Consider the following 13,234-nt stretch of genomic DNA (forward strand, 5'->3'; position numbering starts at 1 on the left):
AAACCAGAAAGCTGTATTGAACTACCTGTCAAGCTAGAGGTAACCTTCCCCTCCTCCCCCTTTTAAACACTGTCAAAGTGGGTATTTTGCCTCAGCCTTCACTTGGAAAACAGCTACCCTAATGTCCGTTTCAAAAGTTTGGATCCTTTTCCTTTATGATCATATGGATGGGTCTGTAAAACTCAGTCCTGCTTTAGCACCTCTTCATAAGGAACTGCAGTTTGTGCTGCCTGACAAAAGCAAGGCTCTCATTACTAAGCAGGTAGGAGAATTTGCTAATTGTGAAGAGCAGTTGCTCCTCACTTGCAATAAGAGACAATGTAGTGGAAGATAAGTGCTGGTGTGAAGCCTGTGAACTCAAACAGCTGCAAAAAAGAAATGTGGAAGTCAATGTGTCCATTAACCAAGGACTGTAATTTCAGCCTTGCTTTAGTAACTCTACTAGGATTAAATCAATGGCTTAAATGCTAATAATTTCATCATTTGACCTTTCTATAGTTTAAAAGGTGAGGCCTTTGGGATTTGGTCTATAACTCAGTCTGTTGTCTATCATTCATTCCAAATGTGACTCTATGTTTGGCATCATCCATTTTTTTTTTTTAAACTCAAATCAGAGCTTCGTTATTTTTCAATAAATAAGGCTTAAATCTCTGAGGCAAAGATGTAGATAAACCCATTATTTCATTTGTCACAGATCAAATCTTTTTCTACTCCCTTTTTTCTGTCACTAAGGCAGTCTTCTTGTGGATCTAGCCTTTTTTCCCAGAGCGCACCCCTGCTTCCCTCATACCAATCTGATCTGCAGGTTGTCTTTCCTTCTCCAGTGCAATAAACTGCTACAGTTTCTTTGTTCATTCCTTCCTATTGATGAAGTTCTGTGATGCCAACAGGAAGCAAGTCTATTAAGACCATAATCTTTCAGCCTTTGGCACACCCCAGCCTGCAAGGAAGTTGTTGGCTTGGGGCAGAAGTTTATGAAAAGCTCTACAACCTCTGTAATATGCAAGCTGAGCAGGAAGCTACTTGTTTTTCAAGGTCTCTTCCTAAAGACCCCACACAGAAAACTGCACAGAATACAATTTTTCTGGCTTGGAAGGATGAAAGGCTGAGTCAACACTGCTGGGAATTGAACCTCACATCTATCTTCACGTGCCTTAGAATCACATTGCTTTCCTGGCACTTACTGCAGATACATGTGGCATGTTGAATGGAACTTAGCTGAATGAGTTCCTGGATCAAAGCTGCTTCTTTTTTTTTTTTTTTTTGCTTTCTTGCTTTTTCTTTTTTTTGTTTTGTTTTGTTTGTGTGCAGACATAAGTCTTTCTTATTTTTTTTAAACATAATTTCTACATACTAGACCATCATCAAAAAACAGAAAAGGAAAGAAAGAAAAGACAAATCTTGCCAACTTAGCCTCAAATCAGGCTTCCTTCAGCACATGTTTGATCAAAAGCCAATAAACTAAACTCCAAACAACCATCGCATGCAGGTCAAGGTGCAACTCAGGATATTTGGTGGAGGTATTTCACAAATGTCTCTTAATTTCACCTGCTCCAAATCTCTTGGGTTTTTCATGTTGAGGGTTTTGTTTTGGGGGGGGGGTGTTGTTTGTTTGTTTTGTTATTTGGGGGTTTGTTTTGGTTTGGGTTTGGTTTTGTTTGTTTGTTTGTTTTCCAACTCTGTCTTCTCATACGCCAACCCCTTTTCTTTCTCATGCTAGCATGGAGGTGTAGATACTCTGCTTCTGTATCTTTAGGTATGTCTGAGGCTATTTCAAAGTTGTAAGAGAACATCAGAGAACGTGCCTTATCTCACTGTGATTTCAAAAGAACTGTGCTGATTTACACCAGATGAGACTCTGACCCACTAACTGCCAGATGGGGGAATCAGACATACCAAGTGTCCTCCCTTTCTTGGATGTAATCTCTGAAAGTGTGCTAAAGTATTCATAAGATGCTCTACAGACTTTGTCAGAACAAACAACAAACGTCTTCAATCAGCCAAGAGATCTCAACCAATTAATTCTGGGTCAGAGCTTACCCTCAGAAGCTCACAAACAGGATTATTATCTAAGGTAGCAGGTGTTAGGTGCACACAGTAAACATTTATGCTGAAGCTCTGAAGACTGATTCTTGACTGTTTGTTTCATGTTACCTTACTCCCCACCAGGAAGAATGAAAAAAAAAAAAAAAAAAGAGAGGAAAATAAAAAAGGAGAAGAGGAATTTGAGGAAAGGAAGGAAAGGCAAAGCCAGCTGATATGAGAGATGCAGGGATAAAACCAAGATAGACAGGGCAATTCCAGAAACAACAATATACAATTAGCCTCCTACAAAAAAAATTCGAGAGACGTGGGTTACTGAGGAAAGCAATTTCCTGTCCTTCTTCCCATCTTTCCCCACAGATATTCTGGAGCAGGAAAGCATACAGAAGTTTGATTGTAATCTCTCTGGGACCTAGGGCAACCACCCTGGTTATGCCACAGCTTCCACATAGAGGCCTAACATTCTGTAAGCAAAGATTGTGCAAAAAATGTAGAGAAATACAGACTATAAAAAGTCTGCACTGTGTTTTGGAGCAACCAGCACAGGAGTCCTTAAGGAAGGGTAGTAAGAAGTGGTCTGAAAATATGCTATTAACTGACCTAATACAGAATTTGCAGCTTAGGTTAATAGGTCGTGAGTCAGGACTAAGTGTAGGTCATTACTTTAAAGTTACATTTGGATTAAATTAGAGGCACAACGGTACCTTAAGAACTTTTTTTTTAGCATAAATTCTTCTTAATCTTTCTTGAGGTCTTGAAAAACACGGACAATTATTGGAGCCTGTCATTTCAAATCATATTTAAGCAGCTTTTTTGTTCCCAGTGGAAGCTATTTTACTCTATGGGCTAACTAGAAATTTAAGCAATTAATTTAAATGGTACTGACTTTTTGTGGACAGTAACAGCTCCTGTTCCTGCCTAACAGTTAGCAATTTACAATTTTAAATGCATCTTCTTTCAACTCAGTCAAATGGTGATTTTTGTGATATGAATGTATTTCCATCATGAAGGGTTACATTTAATAAAGGTTTTTGTCTGCCTTAGTATGTGAAAATAATAGCAATCAACATAGCTGCTTTTTTCTTTCAAAATACCAAAATCAGTAGTCCTATGGCATGAACTAACACTTTGCAAAAATCCTTAAAGAAACATTTGCCCTCCCCACATGAATTTACCAACACACAACAGAGACCACTATGCACTGTTTTGGTGTCAGACTAAAACACTGACAGGCTGCATTATTTAAAACTGTTTAAAACACATGAAGACAACTGCTCCTGCTAGTGGTGGTGGTTACTGATGTAGTTGTTGATGTGACATTGTCTGTATAGAATAGATATACAAAAGGAAGATAGATGAGAGGCAACGTGGTTATGTGGGATCTTCTTGAGACTTCTCCCACCTACTGTGCAAATCACAATCTGGGGCCACAGCAATATATGAGTAACATAACTATAAGAGCTTGTACTAAAATTGATAGAAATCATCAGTTTTGATCAGAGCCATAACAGTGTGATTTCAGGGGCACTGGTCTATAAGGTACAAAGATCTTTTGGTCACTGTTTCAACCAAGAGGTCCATGTAACAGCCCCAAAAGGGACTGATCTCAACTTTGTGCTCTTAAAACTGCATAGGAAATTATGTGAATTCCACTACCTTGGCAAAAAAATATTCAGGGGTGTTTGGGGATTTAATCTGAAGATATTCTACAGATTGGGAGTCAAACCCACACAAGAGAACCTGCCATCCTTGTCTACAGTCTTCTAGAACGCACAGTTTTCACTGGCAGGTTTGTGCTTTGTAGACATGAACATTTAGGAATTCACCTTTATCACTGAACTTTGTGAACTGAAAAGTGTTTACAATGCAAATAGTTTATAGCCTTGATTACACAGCAGTATGATGAATAGCTTTCCACTGCTAATAAAAAAGGATGCTCATGTCAGAGCCAAAGCTGAACTGAAATTCTTTGCTTTGAATCTTCCAACCCTTCCTGCTGTGAGTGAGTTCTTTACTAACAAGCCACAGGTGAAAACTTCTGAAGTGGATAAAGCTGTGATCCTGGGGGTGGCTGTTTGGCATTATATTCACCCTACAGAACACTGCATCTGTTGTATAATTAGCTGTTCTTTCTCATAAATAGCTCCCAAGAATGGCAGGGTGGTTTAACAGAAGGATGGAAGAAGAGAAAATACCAATGAAAAGTAATGAGGTGGCATTAGGCATTCAGTATTGACAAAATACGAACATGTGAGCTGTGTCATTGAAGTAAACCCTGCCTAAAGGGAAAGCAAGATGGAAAACTTACAGACTACATTTTTCTTTTACAGAACAGGCAGCACCCAGGAGAACTTCCCAGTTTGTTCTGCCAAAGTGCATCAACATTGCTCGGGAGGCTTTTAAGAGTGGAAAAATATTTTTTTCCATTCCTTTGCTCCCTGAAGCCATTCAGTTTCTGGCTGTCTGTTAAGGCTTCCCACCAAGGTGCTAAAACATATCAATTGCAACGGCAATGATTTTTTTTCTCCCTTTCTGTGGATGTCTGCTCACCATGAACTGGGCAGAGACCAGCAGCTCGTTTTGCATTGGCTGCTTAGCAGCTGTCAGATGGTAATGGTATCTGATAACTACTAACCCTAACCAGAATCAAATGTGCGACCCAGAGGTTCAAGCCTTGCTATTCTAACAGCAATCACACTGAGCTGGCCCTGGTTTGGGAGCTGCACAAATGTAGACTGTCTTTCAGTGAATTGAATGTCAATGTTGGTTTTAATAGGAGTTTTTTATTGCCCAAACTAGTGTCAATGACAGGTAAGCAACTGAGGGAAGATTGATAGGTAGGACAATGCTCAATACAGCTGGAGCTGTAACTGTGTCCTTTTGTGCCTCATGATGATGTTTCTTTCTAAACATATTGCAGCCTCCCTTTTTGGAATGCAATATGGTAGCCTCCCTGCCTGGCATGCAGACTCTTAGAATGGGTGTTTCCTGAGCCTGGTTAAAGGAGCATTTGGTTTTAATCCAGAAGAAACAGAAAACATTCATTTGGATCAGGTACTGAGGAGTGACCTGAATGTGTTGTTCCAAAGTGCCCAGAGGAACTCCTTTATAACTGTTATATTTTCTGCACTCATATGTTGTATTCTACAAAGTTTTCTAATGCTGATGAGTTGATGTTCTGTGTCACTCTTGTTCATAGTTTCTGGAATTATTTCAGTTTCTTTCAGGTGTGGACGCCTGGTGCAAAATGTGCAGTGAAGGAGGCCTCCCCTCAGAAATGCAAGACCTGGAACTGGCCATCCATCATCATCAGACCCTGTATGAACAAGTAACACAGGCCTACACAGAGGTATGTGTTTCCCAGAAAAGAAAATATGTGAGTATCTGTTAAGTGATAGCAGATATTTGACTGCATTTAGGAGTTTAGGTTTGCTAAATGAGAGAGGATTGAGCAGGTCTGTATTATGACACAAAGTTTCCAGGAAATTTGTCCTGAATAAAACATGTTTGTCACACTGTCTTTGCAATGGTATATCTCTTGTTGGCAAACTTTTGAACCTTTGTTATTAGTCCTGATTCTGCTGTGCTTCCTATCAGTGTAAGTCAGCAAGGACTATACTGAAAGCATTGTAACACTACCCAGGAACAGATTCAGACCAAAGACCAGGAAGAGGAACACAGTGAATCCACACAGTGAATTTAACCAGTGGAAAGGATGAGTTTCTTGTTATTAAGCTGCTCATAAGGGTGTATATAGCCCTGGTTTCCTGTTTCCAGTGATTAAATTGTTGCTGATCACCTTCCCACAGATGATATAGGATGTAGTAAGCTTTGTCTCCTTGTCTAGAAGCTTCTTCTTTCTGCCTAGCATCTATAAACACCTCCATAATGTTGCCAAGGTAACACCTGTGCCTCAGTGTTTCTTCCTAAAATCTTCCCTCATACCACTACTGTCTACTGCTCTTGGCAAGTACAGTCATTCCCTCTGTGACCCCAGAAACCTTCAGCTTGTGCAAACTGTTGCAGTTGGTCGTCAGCAGCAACTGAACTTGAGCATGGACAGCTACTCCCTATGGACTCTCTAGTTATATCCTAATCTAATTCCAAATTGCCCTGAATATTTAAAAAATCTCCAAGGATCTGACTAAGCCCACCTAACAGCCATAAATATGATGAGACTTGACTCCCCCTTTTGCCAGTATGCATCTCAAAGCCTCCTTTGATTTCTCTGAAAATGCACCAGATACACACTGCTACAACAGACTGGGATGTAGCATGGTGTGCCAAAAGACACAGGTTTGGCTATTAAAGCCTATTTGCTACATTTGAACAAGCAACATATAATACAGAAATAAATCAGACCTTGAGATGTGTTTTAACATTGGCTGATAATTTTCAAAATTGTAATTGGATGGAAAACTTTCATTAAGCCATTCTCTGACAAGATTGGTGATTGTGATTGTCTAGAAATAAAAACACTTCTCAGAAAATCTCATTTTCATTGCAATTTGTTTCAGAGGGAAAAGAGAAAAGTGGGCTGGGTAGAGGAGAGGGATTTGGGATTCTGATGGTGTCCTCATTTACCATTTCTGTTGAGCAAAATATTTTAACTTTGCAGTCTAAAACTGAAAAATAAATTTAAAAGTCATTGTGAGAGGAACCGTGCATGCACATATTTCTTAATATGTTTAATGGGGTTTATGGTTCCATTTTTCATTTTGCCCCTGCAATATGAAAATTCTTCAGGAACATTCCAAGAAAAAATCTGGCATTAAAAAATCTGGTATTCTTTTTTATATATATATATATATATAATGTCCAAATGCCTTTGCATCTGCCAATGTGTTTTAATATGTTGAAAAATGGTTGCACATGTGCAGAAGGCTTTGCATGTGCCAGCAAGCTTTGTAGCCCATTGAAAATGGAGACTGTGGGTCCCTCTGAGCTACTCCTGGGGAAGAAAAGAATCACTATTATATGCTGATTTATTTTTTCACTGTCACTGAATGAAATACAGAATCTGAATGTCACACTTCTCGTTATATATACATACTTAGTAATCCTATGAAGAAAGGACTCTCCCTTATCATACAGAATATGAATGACTCTGCCATCTGTGGTTTTCTTAAATTGCCACCTCCTCACAAAAATAGGCCTGATATTGCAAATGCCACCTGTCATCAACTGGTATATGTCAAGAATTTCAGTGTCCAAGTGTCAGAACAGAATATAGTCTTGGGATCTCTGTCTTTATGTATGCAGTCCCAGCAGCGCAGTATCTATGCTCCTGCTGGGTGACACAGCAGGCCCACTAAGAAGTGAAGGCAAGTGCTGAATGTGTAAGTATTAAGTCAAAAAGAGATGTTATGAGGCCTTTCTTCCTTTTTTTTTTTTTTTTAACTGAAATAAGGAAAACACAGAGCATTGGAAAGAATCTGCTTGATTGTACTCTATCAGCTATTGGATGTTCAAGTATCAGTGCAATAAAGTAAATCTATTTCTTTACTCAGGTAAGCCAGGATGGAAAAGCCTTACTGGATGTCTTACAACGTCCCTTGAGCCCTGGCAATTCTGAATCTCTCACTGCCACTGCAAACTACTCCAAAGCTGTTCACCAAGTGCTGGATGTGGTACACGAAGTCCTACATCACCAGCGGCGCTTAGAGAGCATCTGGCAACACAGAAAGGTCCGACTACATCAAAGGCTGCAGCTCTGTGTTTTCCAGCAGGATGTTCAACAGGTAACATTGTGAAGATATTTTGATGATTCATCTAGAGGATATTGCCATATTAAAGATTTCACACGTAGCCCTATCTGTGCTAGAAATACTCTAAAATCCTAAGGCATCATTCAGTATCTCTCAGTTTCTTCTTGGAATCATCCAGTGATTATTGATCAGTCCCTTCCCCACAAGAATGTGGCACTATTTTCAGTGGTTACATTTTCACAAGTGAGCATTTAGCTGTAAGTGCTCTACTGTTCTTGAGAAATTGATATTTAATATAAAAAAGAGTGCAAAAATGAATTGAACTGTGGTGGTTTTCAAGTTCCTGTGTGGAAACGTTACAGATACAGACCTTTTTGTAATGGTGGATAGGTGATCTTTACATTATTACCATTTATGGACTCCACCTAATAGTGACAAGTTTTCTGGCTCAGATGACCTGTGTACCCCTGTGTCGAGAGTCCAGCTCACACAGATACACTTTATATGCTATATGCTCACCTCTGAGAACTTAGGCTCCAGGCGAATAACTTTTCTCTCACAAAGGAATCCACCTGAATACCAGCTCAACAGCATCACTGACAGTGAGTATGAGGATGCCACGTTTGTAGCTGCCAGGTATGCAAGCACAATCAACAGATGTTACAGGGCTCTGCTCATTCAGGATGGTGTAGTTTGTTTAAGGGCCCCATTACAGCCTAAAGCAGATGTTGGTAGCAATATGGTTCTTGCTTTAAATGAAGAGGCTGAATGCTCTAATTATATTTATGGAACGTTCTAATATCCCTTGGGTTATTTATGTCATTGCTTTCCTCCAAGTGAAAAATTAGGTGAAGAGGGAATGACAGAGCTGCCACATGCAAAACAGACATAAATCAGCAAAGAAAAGAGACAGGCAAATTTAATTCAGCACACAAAGTTGTGGTGCTGTTAGTGTCATAGTTGTAGTGCACCAGCTCAGACAGAACTGCAGCTGTGGATATCCTTTGCAAGTATGTATGGCCGTTTCTTTGGAAGTGTTGAAAAGTTTACCGGAATTTCTACCTGCTGTGTATTTCCTATAACACCACACAAATATTCATGCCATATGCATAACTAAAATTCTAAGACTGGAACTGAACGTTATAGATCCTTAAATTAAGCAACTTCACTTTTGTTTTGCATCAGTAAACATACTGCACATTAATAAAATGCATAAGCTATATATTGAATAGACCTTGTATTTGGAACTCTGAATAGTCTTTGTAAACTATATGAAGTTAATACCATTTAGGGGTTAAAATCTCAAAATCAAGGGTTATAAATTCTAAAGTTGTTATGCTTTTTCCAAATTACAAATAAGAATCCATATTATCCTAGGTTTTCTTCATCCTGCAGGGAGATTTACACTTTTGTTCAATCTTTCCAACCTGAAACTTTCTCTCCTACATCTTCTGAAATGAACAGAAGTGCTTATGAAGTTCATTCATATAACCCATTCAGACTTCCCACATATGCAAGGCAATAAGGCTGTGTCACTGGTTTTCAAAAAGAGTAGGTCTTTTGTATGTACTGTGACTCTTGGTGAGAGGAAAAGAAACAAGTAGTAAGAGTCACTGGAGTACAATGACTTTAGAGAGCATTATTCTGTGTGAGTTCTGTTGGCAGCAATCTTTCAAAATTTTTCTCTTAATGGGTAGTTATCTGGAAAGCAACAACTTAATGACAGACATGTTTCTATCCTAGCACACATTTACTGGAGGCATCTCTTTGTCCTACTTACAAAGTAGAGAGGAAGGGATGAATCATTCTGTTCACTAAACATCTGTACTATTCAAGATAAATGCTTTGTAACTCATAAATGAAATTATCAGCTAAACAGAAATATGAAGTGTAGATTCCATGAGGAGGAGAGAGATATCTGAATGGGGTGTTGTTTTTTTTTTTTTTTAAATAATCATCTCCTATATCTGTCATGCAATTTCTACTATACTTATTTTCTTAAATGCTCATCAGTTGGCAAGGGAAACTGTCTACCTGCATGTTGTCACTATTCATAAGTAACATTTAAACACAATAGTTCCTTACCTTGTCAAAATTTAATAGCCTTTAACTGAATTGTTTCTGGTTCAAGTCTAAAAAGAAAAGATGTGAGAGAACAAATCCTGACAGGAGAGCCCTGAATTTATTAGACTTTGCTGTCTTCTAGACAAGTAATGGTACTGTGTAGTTTCCTAAGGAAGATGCTCCTCTTCCCTTTCCATCCAGCTCTGAATTAATCATGTTTTCACAGATGCAGTTTTCTCTGTCAGGGTGCCCATGGCTTACCCTCTCCAGCTGTTGACCAGTGCAGTAAAAAGTCTGTTGAAAGATGATCTCCATGTCAGAACTTGTGCTCCATCACTTGTTCATCAACACCTTCCTGTTTATGTCAGCTGTTCTGTATCAAATTTCTTTTAAAAGGAGATGTGAATAAGGACAGGTTTTATTGTGCTGCATGTTCTTATGAAGACTCCAGGGTTATTTTGTATCCTCTCAGTCTGCCATTAACAGCATTGATAGGTTTTGGTAAAGACACTTCTCCAAGAAGAGATTCATTCACGTGAGTCACGAGAGATTAATAATCGGTCACTGAACTACTCTAGTTACTCTTGCCAGAGGGATCAAGTATTTACACATGCAATATCAAGTGTTGAAGGACAGGGCTTGCAAAACTGGGTAGCTGGATGAAGCCTTTATGCAGGCCAGGTGTGTGCCTTTGGGACTGTATTTAAGGGTTAAGCTGTAGTAAACAGAGCTTTTTCATAGCATTCCTGGTGTATTTTGCACTGTGTGCAAGGCCCTACTACATGCTCTATGTATTACTGGCAGGTCAGGGCTATGTTCTCAAATAGTTTCACACTGTTAAGAAAATCATTTTGACTCTAGCTGGGTTTCAGTTTGAACTTCACAAAACCTGAAAACATGGGAAATGGTGGATTAAAAGAAACAGAAGTAGTTTTTATTGTGAGATAGAAAGTCAGGCATCCTCACAGTCAGGTCATAACAAATATATAAGTTGTGCTGTAGGAAAAAAAGAAGTTTAAACACTTGTGAATTTTGAAGTTACAATATTAAAGTAAGAAAAATTATGCTATAAAATGCCATTAGAAATAATCATTATCACACACCATCAGACATTTTACAAGATGATTTGCTATTACATTTATATATTAATACAATTACATCAATTTGCACATGTGAATCAAGTTAAATAATGGTGTGCTAAGGACAATGAGTTATGAATATATAGCATTTTAAAGAAGGAAAGAAAGTAAATTGCATGAAACTGCATTTGCAGCCTTCACAGGAAATAATGAAGCACCACTCACGCAAAAGGGAGAGCAGTTAAGACAATTTGTGAGCTGTTATGAGGCTCTGTGCAGGAAGGAACTGACAAGGAGTTCTTTTAACACCAAAAATATTTAGGATCATTATAAAAATGTTGGGTTGATAAGTGAGTAAAATATTTCATTGCTTCAGTTGTTTTTTTTTGGAGGTCTCTGTCGTTTCAGACGCTTCAGCCCATTTTTGATAGCTTTTCCTTTTTTCCCCTCTGCTCTAGGTATTCCTCATCTGCAGACTGTTTAACAGCAAATTAAAAACATTTCCATCTCTGTTGGGATTTGATGTTCTCCCAGATTTCCACTGCTTTCCTCTTACATCCTTATTTACCCTGTCTGCCTCTACATGAATCTCTCCGGTTTAGTGTTTTCCCTTCACCCCCATTAACAGCAACACTGTGAAACAGCAAAAGCAGCATAAGGGTTGTACCATAGGAAGATGTTACCAAGCAGCCTGAGAAATAGCTGAAGTAAATTTATAACGCTGTTCTTCACCCGCTTGCTTCACCCATCACCTCCCTCATCCCCTTTGTTTCATGTGGGCAAGAATTTTACCTGGGCTCTCTTACTTCATAAACTCATTCCAGTGAAGCTGTAAAGCCTGAAGCGTACCTATTAAAGTAGAAGGAAAACGGAGAGCTATAAGATGCATTATTGAAATGGTCTGTGCAAGCTTTGAACTTGGTATTTTAAAGCATTTTTTTTTTTGTGGCAGTCAAACTGCTACTCCTGTTCTTCAAGCTTCATTTCTGATCACAGAACTCCTCAGTCTTTCCATCATTTCCACACATACACACCAACAGTCAGCCTGACACGGGTAGCCTTTTTCTCCACAGATTCACATGATTCTCTCGAAGTTACTGCTAGTGCTGCTTCCTTCTTGCTTCACTTTGGTTTTCATGGTTGCCTCTTAAGGAAGAGCTGGAAAAAGTTGGATGGTAGTGGTACTATGCATGCTGGTGGAGTTTCTTGGCTATGTACAAAGCCTTGAGTTAGCTGTGGTGGCTCTGCATGGCATCGTGGAACAGACCCATCATGCCAGATGAAGACCAAAAGTAAACAGCAAGATGACTCTAATACCTACTGGCAAGAGGGTAGGCACATAGTAAGAAAGCTAGGACTGCTGCCATACCAGCTGTAGTGATATCTCAGATCTTCTTGGTTATTGAAAAGGTCAAGCTAGAACAGTGCCTTCACCTGAATTTGTGCATCTGCATCCTGTTGGCTTTATGCCCAGATACATTAATAGACCTAGCATTGGTTTCCTTATCTGCCTCTGGCAATGGATAAAAAAGGCCATGTGGCCATGCTGATATCATTACATTTACCAGCTGCCATTGTTGTGTGAAACTAAAAGTATTGCAGAGGAAAGGCTCTCTCTCTTCATTATCAAGCACTTCCAGTTGTAATGTGCCTAACATTTACTTGCCAAGAAAATAGATCAGGGCATGATCCTGACATCGTTTGTATGGAAAAATGTCCTGCCAACATCTGTCTGTCTCCATACACTATCTGAGAATGCTGAACACTTTGTGTGATGCATATGACCTACGTGGTCCATTTGCAGAAGAATGCTAGCATATTTGAGGCAGTTCATGATTCATTTAGCTTTCACACAAGAGCTGAGAGGGTTAGGTCTGTACATCCCCACATCCATGCATGCATACACTTGGTTGTTTTCATCACTTCAAGGCAATGAAGTGTTCTCCAGCACTCTGTAGTTTTCCTGCTTGTCATAGTTTGTTTCAAAGATAGAAGGATACAGACTATATATCCCTTTCATGATTTGTTTGCAGTCATACCTTCACTGGGTCTTGTAAAACAAGAGACATACTTGTAAACAAATGGTAAGAAAAAATAACATTATAATCAAGATTATATTTACTATGAATTACTTCAGTCACAGCACTCTGCAAAAACACATCACATGCTCTGTGTGCCATCTGAGCAGACTTAGCCTGTGAACAGCGACCACTGACAGATCACTTCTAATTAAAACATTACAATTCAAAATGTCCTAGAGAATTTTCACAGCTCCTTTGGTAAATTTACCAAGTAGATATACTTAATGTTTGTCCTTTATGTGTTTACATTTTCCAAGTA

At 39.0% G+C, this 13,234-nt stretch overlaps 1 protein-coding gene across 1 annotated transcript in view; it reads left to right on the plus strand.

Moving 5' to 3' along the window:
* Nucleotides 1-13,234, plus strand: part of KALRN (kalirin RhoGEF kinase) — a 507,955-nt gene that overhangs the window by 235,260 nt on the left and 259,461 nt on the right. Inside the window, exons 8-9 of the mRNA XM_054381250.1 lie at nucleotides 5,261-5,392; nucleotides 7,554-7,784. Coding sequence (XP_054237225.1) covers nucleotides 5,261-5,392; nucleotides 7,554-7,784 — 363 coding nt within the window. The remainder of the gene's footprint in view (nucleotides 1-5,260; nucleotides 5,393-7,553; nucleotides 7,785-13,234) is intronic.

The sequence above is a fragment of the Indicator indicator genome, chromosome 5 (genome assembly GCF_027791375.1).
Source record: "Indicator indicator isolate 239-I01 chromosome 5, UM_Iind_1.1, whole genome shotgun sequence".
Classification (NCBI taxonomy): domain Eukaryota; kingdom Metazoa; phylum Chordata; class Aves; order Piciformes; family Indicatoridae; genus Indicator; species Indicator indicator.